The 17,592-nt window shown below is 39.9% G+C and overlaps 1 protein-coding gene across 1 annotated transcript in view; it reads left to right on the forward strand.

Annotated features, from left to right (window-relative positions):
* Sparcl1 (SPARC like 1) overlaps nucleotides 1-17,592 on the forward strand; it is a 42,338-nt gene that overhangs the window by 16,135 nt on the left and 8,611 nt on the right. Inside the window, exons 2-8 of the mRNA XM_004661605.2 lie at nucleotides 4,045-4,108; nucleotides 7,810-7,959; nucleotides 8,451-9,428; nucleotides 11,303-11,375; nucleotides 12,411-12,529; nucleotides 13,798-13,918; nucleotides 15,776-15,912. Of these exons, the coding sequence (XP_004661662.2) occupies nucleotides 4,045-4,108; nucleotides 7,810-7,959; nucleotides 8,451-9,428; nucleotides 11,303-11,375; nucleotides 12,411-12,529; nucleotides 13,798-13,918; nucleotides 15,776-15,912 (1,642 nt within the window). The remainder of the gene's footprint in view (nucleotides 1-4,044; nucleotides 4,109-7,809; nucleotides 7,960-8,450; nucleotides 9,429-11,302; nucleotides 11,376-12,410; nucleotides 12,530-13,797; nucleotides 13,919-15,775; nucleotides 15,913-17,592) is intronic.

The raw sequence follows: 17,592 nt of genomic DNA on the forward strand, positions 1-17,592 counted from the left end.
TCAGCTGATGGAGTTGAGGATATAAGTTCAGTTGTTAGAGTGCCTGCTAAGAGTGCATAAAGCCCTGGGTTCTATCTCCAGTGCCATACAACCTGGATGTCATGGCACATGCCTATAATCCCAGCACTCAGGAGGTAAAAGCAGGAAGATTAGAAATTCAGTGTAATCCGTGGCTACATAATGAGTTCAGCTAGCCTGGGCTACATGAGACAATGTCTCAAAAAAAAAAAAAAATCAGCTGAAGTTCTTTGGGAAGTCTGTTCTTCATAGACCCTACTCTGAACAGAAGGAAAAGGCTCTCAGTTTCCCACCATCCCTCATCTTCATGCTGTCTAGATTTATGAAAATCCACACTGATGGGAAGGGAGAGAAGGAGAGGGAACAAAACCAAGTAACAAACTGACTTAAGTTCTCTATGATCATTAAAAACCGTGGTTATTAAGCCATTTTCCTCCTTGCAGCTGGGCCCAATTAACAGACCAATATAAAATTAGAAACTTACTCAAAATGTTATGAGATTTTTTTTTGCAGTACTTTTATAACTTGATTACATGGGTCTCCAAAGTAAACTGTGTACATGGCAATGATGCACTGTAATGCAAAAAAAAAAAAAAAAAAAAAAAAAACAAACAGAAACAGAAACAGAAACAGCTGCAAGCTTAGTGTGTTTCAAGAAGTGACAACTACCTCACTTCCTTGTTGTACTTGGTGAGAATGCCAAATGACTAGATGATCTCATTTGAGTCTAAAAGGTCGATAAGCAGAAAAGGTACTATTACTTTGTTTTGTTTTGCTTTTTAATGAAAAACCTAGTGGTGATTAACATTTCTTGGATGATAAAAGGCAGTCCATGTCTGGACTCAGGCCTTCAGCTCTATACCAGGAGTTCTTTCAAATTTGCTGCTTTAAGTAAGCTTGCACATTTAAAGTAATAACACTTAATGAATTTCATATTGGTGGTATATATTTAAGTCTGCAAGTATGATTCTGTGTGTTCAGACCTTTGTCTCTTTTCTGCATTTTAATTTTTTTTATTTTTATTTTTATTTTTTTCTTTTCTGCATTTTTAAAGTATTTATTTTTATTTAATCGTTTGAAAGCAACAGACAGAGAGAGAAAGAGGGAGAGAGAGAGAGAATGGATGTGTCAGGGCCTCCAGCCACTGCAAATGAACTCCAGGTGCATGTGCCACCTTGTGCATCTGGCTTATGTGGGTCCTGGGGAATCAAGCCTCAAACCAGGATCCTCAGGCTTCACAGGCAAACACTTAACCACTAAGCCATCTCTCCAGACCCTGCACTTTTCATCTAGAGCTTCATTTGTTCTTTCTGAATAACACACTAAATTTGAAGGTCTCAAAATAGATGACTTTTTATTTATCCCAGAATCATAGTGTTCATCAGACTGAACAAAGGCATCATGTTGTCATTTTCAAAGTGCTTTGCAAGCATTGGCAAAATAAGCTGCCCTAATCCTTCATGGTGACAGTTGTTTTCAAAATATCTCTCATTTCCCAGTTAAGTTCTCTGCTGTCTTGTTTATACAAATCAGCATATTTGTTCAGTTCTTCAAATAAAAATATAAAGACCATGAAATTGTCTTAATCAACATGTGACAAATACAGTTCACTTGAGGAGATAAAATGCCCAGTGACCTACCTTGAAGGGCAAAGTAGACTCAACAGAAGAACTCATTATCTCTTAAATTCTGAGTATTAGATTGTCTCACAAATTCCTGTTATTGGAAATTCCACACAGCCATCTTCTCTATCATTTAAACGTGAGGGGATTTCCTGCTTGAGTCATTCTAAATCACATAACCATATTCTGCCTTTAAATTTTGTTTTCAGTTCCAAGGTAGAGGTAAACACAAGATTCCTACAAAGTAATTTCAATCTTGGGAAATAATAAACAATAGAGCACATCAGAAAATGATGGGCTCTCTAAAAGCCTGTGACAGCTAGCTGCCTGAATGTGTATGACAAGCTCTGTACTTGCTCTTTGCCTTAAGGTATCTCACTGCAGCTATGGAAGGATTCTTACAGTCCTTCCTCCATTCCAGTAGCTCCTGCAGGTCACAGACATCATGAAATCACCTTTTACCTGAAACAAGAAAGACAGCAACTTGAGAATGCTCTCATCTCCACATTGTGGCTACTTGAATGTAAACCCCAGGGCTTATACATGCAGAATATAAATTATTTGGTTGTAATGTAGGAACCAAATGTAAACATGCTGTGGAATTAGGATTCCTGGGCAAAAAAGGTAGGGGGTTGGAGAGATGGCTTAGCAGTTAAGGTGTTTGCCTGTAAAGCCAAAAGACCCAGGTTCAATTTCCCAGGATCCATGTAAGCTAGATGCACAAGGTGGCACATGCATCTGGAGATCGTTTGCAAGAGCTGGAGCTGGTGTGCTCATTCCCTCTCTTTCTCTCTCTCTCTCTCTCTGTCTCTTTCTTTCTCTCTCAAATAAGCAAATTAAAAAAGAAACTTCATTTAAAGAAAAAATGTGGAAGGAAAAAGAGGAAAACTAAGATTTTTTCCCCTTATATCAAATTTAAGACATGTTTATTACCTGCTGTCAAATGCAATGTTCAACATAATGACGACACTGATCATATTATTGAGGAACAGCAGACATAGTGAAGGGAATGATAATCACATTATGGTATGGTACTTCAATGTTTGCAAAGACTTGTCCATGTGACTGACTTCCTTGGATATTGAAGGAATTATTCAATTCTATAAATAAATTTTAGAGAATTTACGTACTTAAGACAGCATTTAGCATTTGGCAGAGTACAAGGAATACTTTACAAAGGTAAGGAGTGCATAATTAAATCGATCATAATGAACTGGTATTCCTGGGACATTGCCTCCCAACCTTCAAGATAAACTTTCCTTCTTTCTTTTTTTTAATTTTTATTTACTTATTTGAGAGTGACAGACAGAGAGGAGGAGGAAGAGAAGAGAGAGAGAGAGAGAGAGAGGGAGGGAGAGAATGGGCACGTCCTTCTTTATACAGTAATAAATAAAGAATCCTTCAGCTGGGGGAATGGATCCATGAGAAAAGTTCCTGCCACAGAAACATGAGAACTTGGTTTGGACACCCAGCACCCATGGAAAGCCAGGCATGGTAGCACATGCCTATAATCCCAGCACTAGGGTGGGAGAAACGGGAGGAACCCTCAGGGTTACTGGAGAGCTGGCTTAGATAAACTTGTGAACTCTAGGTTTAGTGTAAGAGCCTGTCTCAAAAAACAACTTGGAAAAGAATTGAGGAAGACATCCAGTGTCAAACTCTGGCCTCCACACACAAGCACACACATGTGTACCCACACATATACACATGCAAAAATAAAAAGAACAAAAAATCTTTTCTCTACAAAGTTAAACCTTATCCTTATTTTTTACTATCAGGCAAGAAAATATTTATCAATGGCTTACTAAGGTTATATAATCCCATTTTGTCTTAACATCATTTTAAATGGTAAATTTTGAAAAACAGAGGAAGGAAACTGAATTTTCAATGATTCCTTACAATTACCATTCACTGGGAGAATAAAATATTTTATATTATCATTAATAATAGATTTTTATATTTACTCTAAGCACTAAATTCTGTATATAAGATACTTTTCTTTGATATAATGCTTGAAATATATTTTAGAGTAAAGATAGCATCATTTGAGGGGGGTATGAAATTCATACAATTACACTGTCTCCTAACTCTAAAACATTGGAGCTAGAGTCATCTAAGTCATTTCCTCATCAAGTAAAAAAACTATACCTGCAAAAGGTGGCTTACTCAAAGTTTTTTGGATAAAACTGAAACCAGAATGTAGGTCTCTTGGCAGCTTATTGCTTTTTTTCAGTTGTAAAGGGAAAAATATAGAGGAGTAATTTTTATAGGCATGAAATTAGGTAAGAACTGACATTACTCCTGAATAAAGGGGATAATACCAAACTACTATCACCTAAGCTGACATTCTAGCTTCTCTTAAGGAAGCCTCTACAGTCACTGAAATTGTCCTCTTGGTTCACAGGTCTAGAAAGATGGAGATGGCGCTTTTCTTCCTGTACATCTTGGGAGCTGTAGCTGCAATCCCGGTAAATTTCCCTTCTCCTATTGTTACATCTCACCCTCCTGGCACTCATTAGTACTACACAATTTAAAAGAAAATGTTTTCCTGCCTAGCATGGTGTATGCTGAGGTGGATTAATCCCAAATTCCACACCAGCCTGGGCTACACAGTGAAACGCTTTCTCAAAGACACCCATGATCCCACACACAAAGTTCTTCAATCGTGACTTTAGAATCTTTTTGTTTTCCAGTTATATTATGCATTTCCCAAGAACTGAATGCATACATAAAGAGGTTAAATGGGGAGTAGAGAGATGGCTTAGTGGTTAGGTTGTGGAGCCTAAGGACCTAGGTTCAAATCCCCAGTACCCATGTGAGCCAGATGTACAAGGTTGTGCAGGCATCTAGAGTTTGTTTGCAGTGGCTAGAAGCCCTGGCACACCCACCTGCCTCCCCACAGCCTCCCCCTCTCTCTCAACACACACACACACACACATATATATATGTCACAGAACTGATTATCAATTTATTAACCATGAAATACTCCCAGGTATGGAACAACCAGGAAAAAGTACATTCTCTTATGATCTAGACATACTAGTTTGAATATTTTAAGAATACATCACCATACTCCCCCAGTGTTTCCTTCAAGATGAAATGCATGCCTGTTGAAAAATTTTGCAAGGCTGTAAAACAGGAGTCCCTCATCTTTGGGAGGCTGTCAAAGCAAGCATGCTGAACACAGCATTTCTTGCTAGCACATTCTCTGCTTCATGTCAAATATACCCCACCACCATTTAGAGGCAATAGAGCTGTTTCATATAAGCCTCCCAAAGCAGTCTGAAAATTTTCTTTTAAAATGATGATCACTTCAGATATCCTACAAGTGACCCATGCCATCCATCCTTTATTAAACCAAAAGATTTGTACCACTTTTCTCTTTTTAACCAAATAAGAGAACCAACCTCCTTTAAATAGATAGGCAAGGTCTCTATTGCCTAACCCTCCCAAGATCCTTTCCTTGCTTTGTAAATGATGAGAAGCTGGTCCGCTTGATGGCTGTTGGCACAGAGACAAACTCTGTGCCACTCAGATCAAGCAGTTCTTCAAAGAGACCAGTGACAGCCACTAAGAATCATACTTAAGTAATGTGGAGCTACTGCAGCTGAAAATTATACACTGTACTCAGAAATTATAGAAGTAGGACAAATTAATACAGAATGGAGTTCCCACAGAGCCATTGTGTCTCCTAAAAATGTGTTTTACTTTTGCAATGCTCGTGGCTTTGTAAACAGGCATCAAAGATGTTTTTGAACCAAATATTTGAGTGACACACCCGCAAGTAGACTCATGCCAGATGTTTCCTTTCTAGGGCAATTTGTTATAGACAAACACAGCCAAAAGCTGAAAAGCTATCATCTCTTAAGAATAGCCTATTTAAAATGTTGTAACCTTTCTAAACCTGCTTGAATTCTCTAGTGACAAATAAATGCTGTGTGGTTGGGAGAGTTCAAATGGACTCCCACCTGACATATGAAATGAAAATATTTACCAGTAATGGTGGCACATGATTTTATTCCCAGCACTGGGGAGGCAGAGGTAGGAAGATAGCTGTGAGTCTAAGCCAGCCTGGGAGTACAGAGTGAGCTCCATTTAAGCCTGGGCTACAGTGAGACCCTACCTCAGTAAAAAGAAAAGAAAAATATGGAACATTTATAGCCATGATAAAAATATTCTAATTATTAGATAGTTCTGAAAGAGGATGAGCTACCATATTTTTGTGCACTTCTTCTGGGAGTGAGCCAGGTGATGGGGTGAGGCAGGAAGGGACAGCATTGCCTTCCATGACACCCCTCGGAGTGGCTCACCAAAATACCTTTCCTCTTTTCCTAATCCTTTATAGCTTCTTTTGAAACTTTTTCAGGGTGTTAATCTTCTTAACTGAAATAACAAAATAACAAACAAATCTAAAATAGATCCTGTACCTCCATGACTTTATAGACATAGTCAGCACTACAGGACCTGCTGATAGAGCAAAAATGAGTTAAGCCAAATAAAGCTTGGCATTACATTTACTTCTGACAACATCTCCCAAGTATCCACAGCAGCTCCATAATAAAGGTCTATGGCAAATGCCTGCTTTGGCTATTGGACAGTTCACATTATTTATCACCATGTATTCCTCTCAAGAGGAATAATTTTTTAAATTTTTTTTGTTGTCCATTTTATTTCTTTGAAAGTAACAGAGAGAGAGAGAGAGAGGCAGACAGAGAGCAAGAATGGGCATGCCAGGGCTTCCAGCCACTGCAAATGAACTCCAAGATGCATGCGCCCCCTTGTGCATCTGGCTAACGTGGGTCCAGGGGTATCAAGCCTCGAACAAGGGTCCTTAGGCTTCACAGGCAAGCACTTAACTGCTAAGCCACCTCTCCAGCCCTAGGAGGAATCATTTGAACTTAGGTAACTCCTTACAATTTAGAGAAATGGTTTATGGGGCTGGAAAGATAGCTCAGTGGTTAAAGTGTTTGCTTGTTTGTTTGCTTGCTTGCAAAGCCTAATGACCTTGGTTCAATTCCCCAATACCCACATAAAGCCAGATGTACAAAGTGGTACATACATCTAGAGTTTGTTTGCAGTGGCTAGCAGCCCTGATGCACCCATTCTCTCTCTCTCTCTTTCTCTCTCTCTCTGTCTTTCTTTCTTATTGCAAATAAATAAATAAATAATATTTTTAGAGATTGATGTACATAATTTTATCTCAAGATTTCTTCTGCTCATTTCACCTGGAGAAATGGCAAGACAGCAGTTACCATGTTGTCAAACCACAGTAGAAAGTGAAGAGCACAGACTTAAAGGAACATGTTTTTCCTGCAAGTTCAATGATTCAATTCTCCATCATGCATCATTGCCAAGCTATTCCTCTACTTCTCCCATCTTACTAAAAGTAGATACAACCTTTGTTTTTCTTGAAATAATACCGCACAACTGCCATTCCCTACTACTATGGTCTTTGCTCTGTCTCACACACTCTTTGAATTAGTTCTAAATTAAACTGCTTTTTATCCAGATTTTCTAGTGCATGTTAAGGTAAGTAGAACTATATATAAAACTATATACAAAAGCCTTGTAACCTTTTCTGCTAACTATCAGTGAATACTTAAAATGTATGAGTGGTACTGTACACTACTACAGCCAGGGTTAATTCAATTCGACTTCAACATCATGCTAAGCAACAGTATTCAAAGTTATGAAGTACTAATGCACTTGAAAGTTCAAAGAACAGAAAAGAATTCCAAAATTCAAGGTGACATACAAATCTTTCTGTTAAACGTTCACTCCATCTCTGCATATGTAACTTTTTCATAAATGAGATTGTAATTCTACTTTCAATTACCATTATGCTGTAGGCATTTACTTGTATCCTTGGAAAGTCTAGAGAATATCTTTCACTGATGTTACAAGTAAAGCATACTGTTAATGTTAATAATGGTAAGAAGACTAATTGGTATTTTAAAAATTAGCATTTGTGCTGGGCATGGTGGCACACACTTATAATCCCAGCCCTTCGGAGGCAGAGGTAGGAAGGATTACTGTGAGTTCAAGGCAAGCCTGAGACCACATAGTGAGTTCCAGGTCAGCCTGGGCTAGGGAATGACCCTACCTCAAAACAACCCCCCCCCCAACAATAGCATTTAACATTAATAACACAAAGTTTTAATTTTTTCAGACAAATGCAAGATATCTATCTGGTCATTCCAATCCAACTGCCGAAACAGTGCTAATGCCCGACAATACTGCTGTCCCCAGCACAAGTGTTGAAGCCACAGAAAGCGGAAAAGAAGCTGCAGTTTCCCTACAGGGCCATCCCACTCATGAGGTAAAAGTAACATCATCATATTACCTTCCTTATTTCTCCACAAAACTCAATATCAAAGCATAACCAAAACTGATAATACAGTTCAGTGGTAGAGTGCTTATCTAGCATGCATGAGACCCGAGATTTGATTCCTAGCATCCTCCCCCAACCACCAAAAACAAAACAAAACAAAAAGCATAGCCAGATAAGTTTCCCATATTTATTTTTCAGCTCAGATTAACTTATTTTTAGACAGGGTAATCACATCAACTCTCTCTCTCACTAGAGGATATGAAGGTGAGTGAGTTTACTTCTTGGGTTGGGTGCTATATAACTATTTCATTTTACAAAGTCCAAATTCATATTTAAACCCATGACTTTAGAATGTGAAGAACATCTCTTACATGATAATGTATGAAGAAAAAGAGGGAAGAATATTCAATATTAGCTGAGTAATTATGAAAAAGATTACTGTAGCATTTGTTTCAAGAGTAAACTTTTGTACTTTTAAGGCTGAAAACCCTTCAATACTAAAGTCAGAAGAGTTGAACCATGAGCAGTCAGAGGAACAGGACAAGACTGACAGCCACGAGGTAGGACTGATGGATCAGGAGGACCGCGATGGCGATTTCATTGTGGACTTGGAGCATTCACCCACTGAAGGTACCTTGGATCATAAAGAAGATACAGTTGATTCTCAACAGGAAAAACTTTCAGAGACCACTGATTTCCCTACTGCTGCTCTTAGTTCCTTTGACAATTCTAATCAACAAGAAAACATCACAAAAGATGAGGAAAGCCAAGAACAGCCTATAAGTGACTCACATCATCAGCTAAACAAGAGCAGTACACAAAACCAAGACCTAACTGATGAAGGAGACCAAGAGCAGGATTCAGCTATTCCAGATGGTGAAGAGGAAGAAGAAGAGCCAGGAGAAGTTGGTCACCCCAACAATAACCAAGAAAGGGAAGAAGAACTTTCCAAGGAACATTCTGATAGCAACCGGGAGGGAGATAGTAACCAGTCTGATGTTATCTTGGAAGAGTCCAATCAACCAACTCAAATGAGCAAGATGCAGGATGGATTTGAACACAAAAACCAAGAGCAAGAGGATAACCCCAATGCAGATGTGGAAGAGGACACTGCATCACTCAGCAGGAAGCACATTCAACACACAGAATGGCAAAGCCAAGAAGGAAAAGCTGGCCGTGAAGTTACTGGCAGCCAGAAAGACACGGATAAAAAGACTATCTCCATGGAACCTACTGATAGTGGCACTGTCATGCCCAGGAATCATGGGGCTGATGAAGATGTGGGTAACGATGACTCTAAACACAATGCAAATGATGACTACTTCATCCCAAGTCAGGAATTCATGGAAGCTGAAAGAGCTCATTCCCTTTCCTATTATCTTAAGTATGATGATGTAACAGCACATGAGAGTAAGAATGAAAATGCGGATACAAGCGAGGCAGAAGACTATCAAGGGGTAAGATCCTTTACAATGATGCTTGTTCAGTGAAGTTGCCTAATAATCACGATTGCTCCATCACCCCACAGTGTTTACTGTATGCATTTCTATCAATACATTACTAAAATGTGTGATAGGCTGAATCTTCCTTATCTGAAATGACTGAACCAGAAGTGTAGCAGACTGCATATATTTTCAGATTTGGGGATATATGTACATACATAATGAGCTGCCTTGGAAATAGAACCCATGTTTAAACACAAAATTCCTTTATGTTTCATACGTGCTTTATATACAATAGCCTAAAGCTGATTTCTAGGGTGTCTGCATTTTGACTTGGAGCCATTGTATGAGGTCAGCTGTGCAATTCTCTGCTTTTGGTGCTATGCCAGTGCTCAAAAAGTTTTGAATTTTGGAGTATTTCAAATATTCAGATTAGGGATGCCAACCTGTACTGTTGTATTTTTTTCCTGTCCATTTCCACTAGTACACTAAGAACACTTATTTCATTTATCCCACCTTTAAAACTTCCTAAGAATCATTGTATTTGAGTGTAGTGGAGCTGGGATATATATTTTTTGGCTTGGAGTTTCTAGAGAAGTATTAATTCCCAGGTTCTTCAAGCACACAAAATATATTCCCATAGTTTTCTGGGCCCAGGGATGAAGATAATAGAGTTGAAAAATTCCTGAAGCAAGCTAGTATAAATTCTGGCAGACCTGAAGAATGGGAGACAATTTCATCTGTGAGTCTAATGTCTTGAAAGCAGATGTCTCTGGGCTGGAGAGATGGCTTAGCAGTTAAGGCATTTGCTTGCAAAGCCTAAGGACCTAGGTTCAATTCCCTAGTACCCTAATAAGCCAGATTCACAAGGTGGCACATGCATCTGAAGTTCACTTGCAGTGGCTGGAGGCCCTGGTGCACCCATTTCCATCCCCCTCAAATAAATAAATAAATAAAGCACATGTTGCAATGAATTTCAGTCAAATCAGTATGTGATGAAATGCCTTTGATATAATAATAAAAACAGCAATGAACACTGAATTAGTTAGAAAAAAAATCAAAGTATTGCTTTACTAAGTAAATAAACACCAAAACAAGAATTTGGAAGTGGCAGTGGGGAGCAAGGAAGAACTATATTGTTTTTAATATTTTTCCATTTGGCCATTTCCATACATGTATATAATGTATTTTACCTTATTCCCTCTATTTGTTCTATTTCATCCCCTATTCCCATTAACACCCTTCTTCTTGCTCATTAATCCCAAACTTACTGCTGTGCCTCTTTTTAACCCACTGAGTTGGATTAGAGTAGCTTGCGTGAACAGGGGTGGAAGGGTCTGTATTGTGGCACAAGAGACTTACCAGTGGCTACACCACTGATGAACTTGACTCCCGTTTCTAGCAACTGTTAGCTGCCATTAGCTACTCTGGAAGGTCTTGGGAGAATTTTATTTTTATTTGGCTGCATGATCATTTGGGATTTTCATCCAAACCCCAGCAGTCACCTACCACGAGGAAGCGACACAGTTTTGATGTGCAAATAATACTGAGAACTCTGCTCCATTCTAAGTTCGGAGCTTTCTTACACCTTAAAACCCTGCTAAGGAAGCTTTATCAGAACATTCATAGAGGTGACTAATAGAACCCCATCTTAAATACAGAAGCCCAAGATAGCATTTTCTCAAGTCAAAGGGGAGATCCATACGTGTATTGAATAATTCCTGTTGGACAAGCGTTACTGTCTCCCTCCAGTTACACCTGGTTTCCCTAATTGAGATCTGACATTACTTGGGCATGAAAAACTCCATGAATGTATGCACTATAAAACAGAAACCAAGAAATCGTTCTTTTCTTAGTGGAACTGAAATTCTGCTCTTATTATTATAAAGGCCAAGAAAGCTGAAAGCCCATCAACTGAGGATGAGACGTCCAAGGAAGGCAGCTCCGGGGTGCCCCGTGTTGGTGAGTATGCGCTGCGGGAACTGTGACTATCAGGAAGACAGAGACAGGATCTGCACTTTGAAATCCCCGCACTCAGCCTCTGTAAGGAAATGGTCGCATAAATTGTCGATATTACTTCTGAATATTTGATAAACTGTGAATCAACATGTTTGCAAACTAGAAGTCATGTTGAAATATGAAAATAAGGATAGCAGTGTTCCCTATATCCTTTTGCTTCTGAGAAGCTTTAATTGTGTTTATTCCAAAAACCATAAATTACCAATCAAGTTGGATCCCCTACTTAATTAAGCACCTAAATCCTACTGCAATCATAAACACTTTTAAAATCAACAAAATTAAACTCTCGTGGCTCATCTGACTTCTGACCAATTTGCACAGCATTCTTGATACACTTCAGATTCTTAACTACCTCAGGCAGGCCCCAAGAAGCTGTTTGTGCCTTTTACACCTCCAACCCAAACTGTTTCAAAAAAAGTTTGCAAAAAGTTTGATGCCAGGGACAGCTGGAGAGATTGCTTAGTGGTTAAAGGTGCTTGCCTGCAAAGCTTTACGTAAAGCCAGGTGCACAAAGTGGCGCATGCATTTGGTGTTTGCAGTGGCAGGAGGCCTGTCATGCCCATTTACTCCGCCCCCCTTTTTCTGTTTTTCTCCCCCTTTGCAAATAAGTAAATATTTTTTTAAAAAAAATACACTGGGTGTGGTGGCACATGCCTTTAATTCCAGAACTCAGGAGGCACAGATAGGAGGATCACAGTGAGTTCGAGGCCACCCTGAGACTACATAGTGAATTCCAGGTCAGCCTGGGCTAGAATGAGACTCTACCTCAAAAAAAAAAAAAAAAAAAAAAAATCTGATTCCAGAAGATTCTATCTGGAAATTTACACATCAACTAAAGCGGTATCTAATATTTTTCTATTTTCAAAGTTCAGTGGCTTCAAATTTTCTGTCTTATTAATGAAAATGAAACTGGATGACTCTGCATTTATATACACAATTTTGTTTTGTCTGTGTTCACTTTCCACATGTTGCTGTTAGATTCTTGTGTGAACTTCCAGTGTAAAAGGGGACACATCTGCCAGGCAGATCAACAGGGAAAACCTCACTGTGTTTGCCAAGATCCAGAGACCTGTCCCCCCGCAAAAATCCTTGACCAAGTAAGTATTATAGTGGCACTAATGAAAGTAGTTTTCAATTTAAGTAGATGTACAAGTTATGTGGTACTTGAAGTATTATCCAATAGGAAAATATACAGCCAAATCCCACCTTTTATAGTCCCATGAAGGACCAAGCACTCACGAATCACTCACTTTCAGCACTTTCACCAGTTATGTACCTCTACAGTAACTGTTTCCTGTTGGCAAAAGGAGAAAAAGCTTTTCTGACCAGAGCTGAAAGCAGAACTAATTTATGGGTATAAGATAACTGTATAGAAGGCAGTTTGACAACACATCCATTTAGCAAAACAATAGTAGGTTCTAACCTAGGGCCTATGATCTCTACAGTCATGAGCTTTTGACCTAGTTTTCAGTACCAGGCATGAATCCTTCTTATCAAAAATACCTCAACTCCAATCAGAGAGTGGTTGGTTACCCTAATGACAGTCATGCCATTATTGTGTCAGAGGGCTTGTCATATGGAGAAAGGAATCAGAATTGTAGAATACATGATTTACTGCTGGGTGATAGTTAATGTGTTTTCTCTGCCAGCAGACTGCATAGCACCTTCCATAGTGAAGAAACTTTCATCCCAGTTTCAGCTTGATTTCTTTATTTCTGCAAACAGAGAGTGTGTTATCTTCTACAACAGTGTCTTACCATTCGGTTCTGGTGGGTAGCCAAGACCAGTGGCAATGGTCTGTATGGTTGGTGGGGGTGGGGCTGGGACTTCCCTGAACCAGCAACTCACAGGGAGGTATTCCAAGCCTGGCACGGGTGTTATTGTTTGATTACCAGAAGCCACATTATCCATCTGCACATGGCACCTCCATTTATTGCATTGTTTTCTAAATTATATTTTATTAAGTAGTAGGTTCTATGGCTTTTTCTCATCTCCTAATTTTTGGTTCATCCTCTCCCACTCCCTCTCCTCCCTTCCTCCCTACCATCACCTCTGCTTAACCCTTTCCAGCCTTCGCTTTTTCTACCAGCTTTGTTGTGGAACTCCTTCCAGAACTCATTCCATCCTTGGGACATTTGCAACTTTTAGTCTTCTGAGTTTATCTAGAGATTAATTGTCATCATCACTGATAGCATTTAGTAAATTTTCAGCACCAAATCAAAGAATTACTATTTTAACAGTCTCACCTACCTGGCCACATCTTTGGCAAAGTACTGTTTACCAGACATTTTCTGAGCTTTCAGGAGCACGGTGTTTTCCAGTGAGCATTCTGTTTTAAGCTTTTTCTCTTGCTTTTTCTTCACAGGTTTGTGGCACTGACAATCAGACCTATGCGAGCTCCTGTCATCTGTTTGCTACTAAATGCAGACTGGAGGGCACTAAGAAAGGACACCAACTGCAGCTGGATTATTTTGGAGCTTGCAAATGTAAGATACCATCATTGCTGCCAAACACCACTTCCGGGAGGATTTGGAGTGAACTGTTACCTCTTGTACATATGCAAACGTGCAAACAAAGGGTTTATGGTGGGGCTGGAGAGATGGATTAGCAGTTAAGGCACTTGCCTATAAAGCCTAAGGACCCATGTTCAACTCTCCAGATCCCACATAAGCCAGACACACAAGGTGATGCAAGCACACAAGGTACATATGTACACACTATGGCACATATGTCTGGAGTTCAGTTGCAGTGGCTGGAGGCCCTGGCATGCTCGCTCGCTCTCTCTCTCTCATAAACTTTTTTTAAGTTTATGGGACTGAGGTGATGGCTTAGCAGTTAAAGCACTTGCCCATGCAGTCTAACAACCCAAGTCTGATTTCCCAGTACCCACATAAAGACAGATGCACAAAGTGGCACATGCATCTGCCCTAGTATGCCATTCTCTCCCCAACCCCCAGGTGTGGTGATAAACACCTTAATTCCCAGCTCTTAGGAGGCAGAGGTAGGAGGAACACTGTAAATTCAAGGTGAGCTTGAGACTGTATACTAAATTTTAGGTCAGCCTAGGTTACACCAATACCCTACCTAAAAAAGAAAAAAAATGTAATTATGAAGTCAGTCTGCAATTAAAATCAACTCTGAAAACAAACAAAAAATAGATTTCCCAGGCCTTACTCATAGGAGATTCTGATTTAACAGGACAAAGTTTCATAACTTTGTTTTTCCATTTGTTTTTAAAGTAACCTAGACAATTCTAATGGGCATCCCAGGCTCAGAAGCATGATGATAATGTTATTCACTTCATACTAGATATGAGATATTGAAATTTTGCTAAATTATCTTCCCTTTTTCCAATTTTAGTTAAGCTTTGGCCAAGAAGTTTTATGATAGCATATTCTTCCAGAAGTTTTTTTGTTGTTTTTTTAAAGTCATCTTCCTGCCCCAGGATACTCTTGGTTATGTTTGGCTTCCTTGATAATAAGTAATTCTCCACACTAAGAATTCACTCATGTTTCCTGTTCTCTTTCTGGACACACTAAAAGATTCAACTTGTCTAGCTATTTTATGTTAGGTGTGGTCATTTGATTTTGCTCTGTCCACTGATATAAGCAAAATCATCCATGTGTGTTCTGAGCAGAAACACATAGAAGCTGGTATGATACTCCATTCTCTCCCCCTGTGCCATCTTGTGTTCAGATGGTTTAGCCACAAAAGTTGAGCCCCAGGTAGACTGTGGTGGGCAGAGCTCTTGACAACTTGTGTTGGACTTGTAGCAGAATGGAAAAGCAAGCTTTGGGTGCTTCAAGACAGAGATGTAGTGCTATTTGTAACTAAGTTCTACCTTTTCCTCTGACTATATCAGTATTGTCAGACCCTTTACTTCTAAATTCTAGCTCTCTGGTTCTATAGTGCTGGTTCTGGGTCCTAACTGCATATCAAAATTATTTTTGAGCCTTTAAAATATCCTGGTATCCTGACTATACCACAATCAAGTGACTGTTTCTTTGAATATAAAATGGCATTTTGTAGGCATAGTCAGTATATACCCGTAACCTCAGCATTTGGAAAGATTAGGCAGAAAGATTATAAACTGAAGTCCAGCATGGTCTACAAAGTAAGAGTCTGTCTCAAAAAAAAAAAAAAAGAAAGAAAGAAAGAAAAAGAAACCCTAGAATTTTATATCCTTTAAAAATACCCAGGTGATTCTATTGTGCCACAGGATTAACGACCACTGTTGTAATAATGGGGCAGTGAGCATGCTCTGTCAGTCTCTAGAAAGTGTTACAAGGACTTGTCTAAGGGCAGAAGTCCAAGGATCATGTTGTATTTCTTGCCCATCACAGCTATTCCTGCTTGTACAGACTTTGAAGTGGCTCAGTTTCCTCTGCGCATGAGAGACTGGCTCAAGAACATCCTCATGCAGCTTTACGAACCGAATCCCAAACATGCTGGGTACCTAAATGAGAAGCAGAGAAGTAAAGTAAGTTATCCCTAAGCACCCATCTGCAGGACCTGGGGGGTGGGTTGGGGGAACAGGTGTGTTGGCAGCTAACTCCATCTGCACAGAAGCAGAAGCCTCCTTGCTTCTCCACACCTGATTGGCCTACATAGGTTAACTTTCTAGAAGTGGTCTTTTGGGATACTATCTAATTGCCACCTTATAAACTCAAGGGAAAGAAGCCTGGAAAGTGATCTTTAATCTGTACCTAGAAACAATTGTGGTTGAGCAAAATTAACAAATTTGGCATTTATTAGTCAGGCCTGTGTTTGTCAGTTTTTTGTTACTGTAATGTATACTCAAGACAATACAATTTAAAAAGAGGAAAGGTTTATTTTGGCTCACATCTTCGGAGGTCCTTGTCCATGGTTAGTACTGACTCTGTTGGACTGGTGGACAGGTCAGGTCCTCTAGGAACAGAACTGATAGGATGAATTGGTACTAAAAGGGGAATTTATTGGATTCTTTTACAATAGTCCAACAATATTAGTCTGCAGGCTAGAGAGTCAAGGAACCCAGTAGCTGCTCAGTCCAAGAGGAATGTCTGTGGATCCCTAAGCTGATCAAATTGACAACATACCTTAACCATTACGGCTGAGATGAGGGCTCGGTGGATGAAGTGCTCCTGCTAAAGCTGGAGTCGCCGAGCTTCAATCTTCAGACCTCACGTAATAAAGCCAGAAGCTTTGGTGGGTTTCTGCTATCCCCGCATGCTCACATTGACAATGAGATAAGAGGCAGAGTTGGAAGAAATTCCTCTGAAGCTTGTGGAAAGCACAACAAAGAAAATGTAGAATTCTGAGGTGGACAGGCAAGGACCAACCTAAAAGTTGTTCCCTAACATTTGGACAAGTACTATGGTGTGTGTGAGTGTGTGTGTATGCATGTGTGTGTGTCTGCTGCTTTGGAGCCTGTAATGAGGCAGCACCTTGTAGCAGGAAGTGGGTGGTAGAGCAAGCTTATGATGGGCCAAGAAGAAAGGAGAGAAAAAGGAGACTGTCAGGTTTCCAATGTCCCCTACAAGGACATGACCTCATACAACCAGAGAAATATACTACTTCCTAATACTACTATGGCCTAGGGATGAAGCCCTTAACTTATTGGCCCTTGGGGGACATTATATCCAAGCTATAGCTGACAGAAACATATTATTTAAATCTATGCGTTATTTCCCCCACAGATTAGATTAGATAGAAGGGAAATCAATTACTCATAATTTCAGCAACATGGTAAGGTGGAAAAGTTCGGAGTATTGGAGTAAGAATGTGGCTCAGGGCTGGAAAGATGGCTTAGTGGTTAAGCACTTGCCTATGAAGCCTGAGGACCCCAGTTCGAGGCTTGATTCCCCAGGACCCACGTTAGCCAGATGCATAAGGGGACACACACATCTGGAGTTCGTTTGCAGTGGCTGGAGGCCCTGGCGTGCCTATTCTCTCTCTCTCTCAAAGGTGAAGTAAGCACAAGTATGCACATGCCCACTAGGTGGCGCAAGCCCCTGGAGTTTGATTGCAGTGCCTGAAGCCCTGGCGCACTGATTCTCTATTTCTCCTGTCTCTCTCTCCCTCGCTCTCTCTAAAAAATGAAAGAAAGAGTAGGATCTGGACATGGTGGTACCAACCGGCAATGCCAGCGCTCATGAGGTGGTCTGTGAAGATATCCAGT

Source organism: Jaculus jaculus, chromosome 2, assembly GCF_020740685.1.
Source record: "Jaculus jaculus isolate mJacJac1 chromosome 2, mJacJac1.mat.Y.cur, whole genome shotgun sequence".
NCBI classification, from domain to species: Eukaryota; Metazoa; Chordata; class Mammalia; order Rodentia; family Dipodidae; genus Jaculus; species Jaculus jaculus.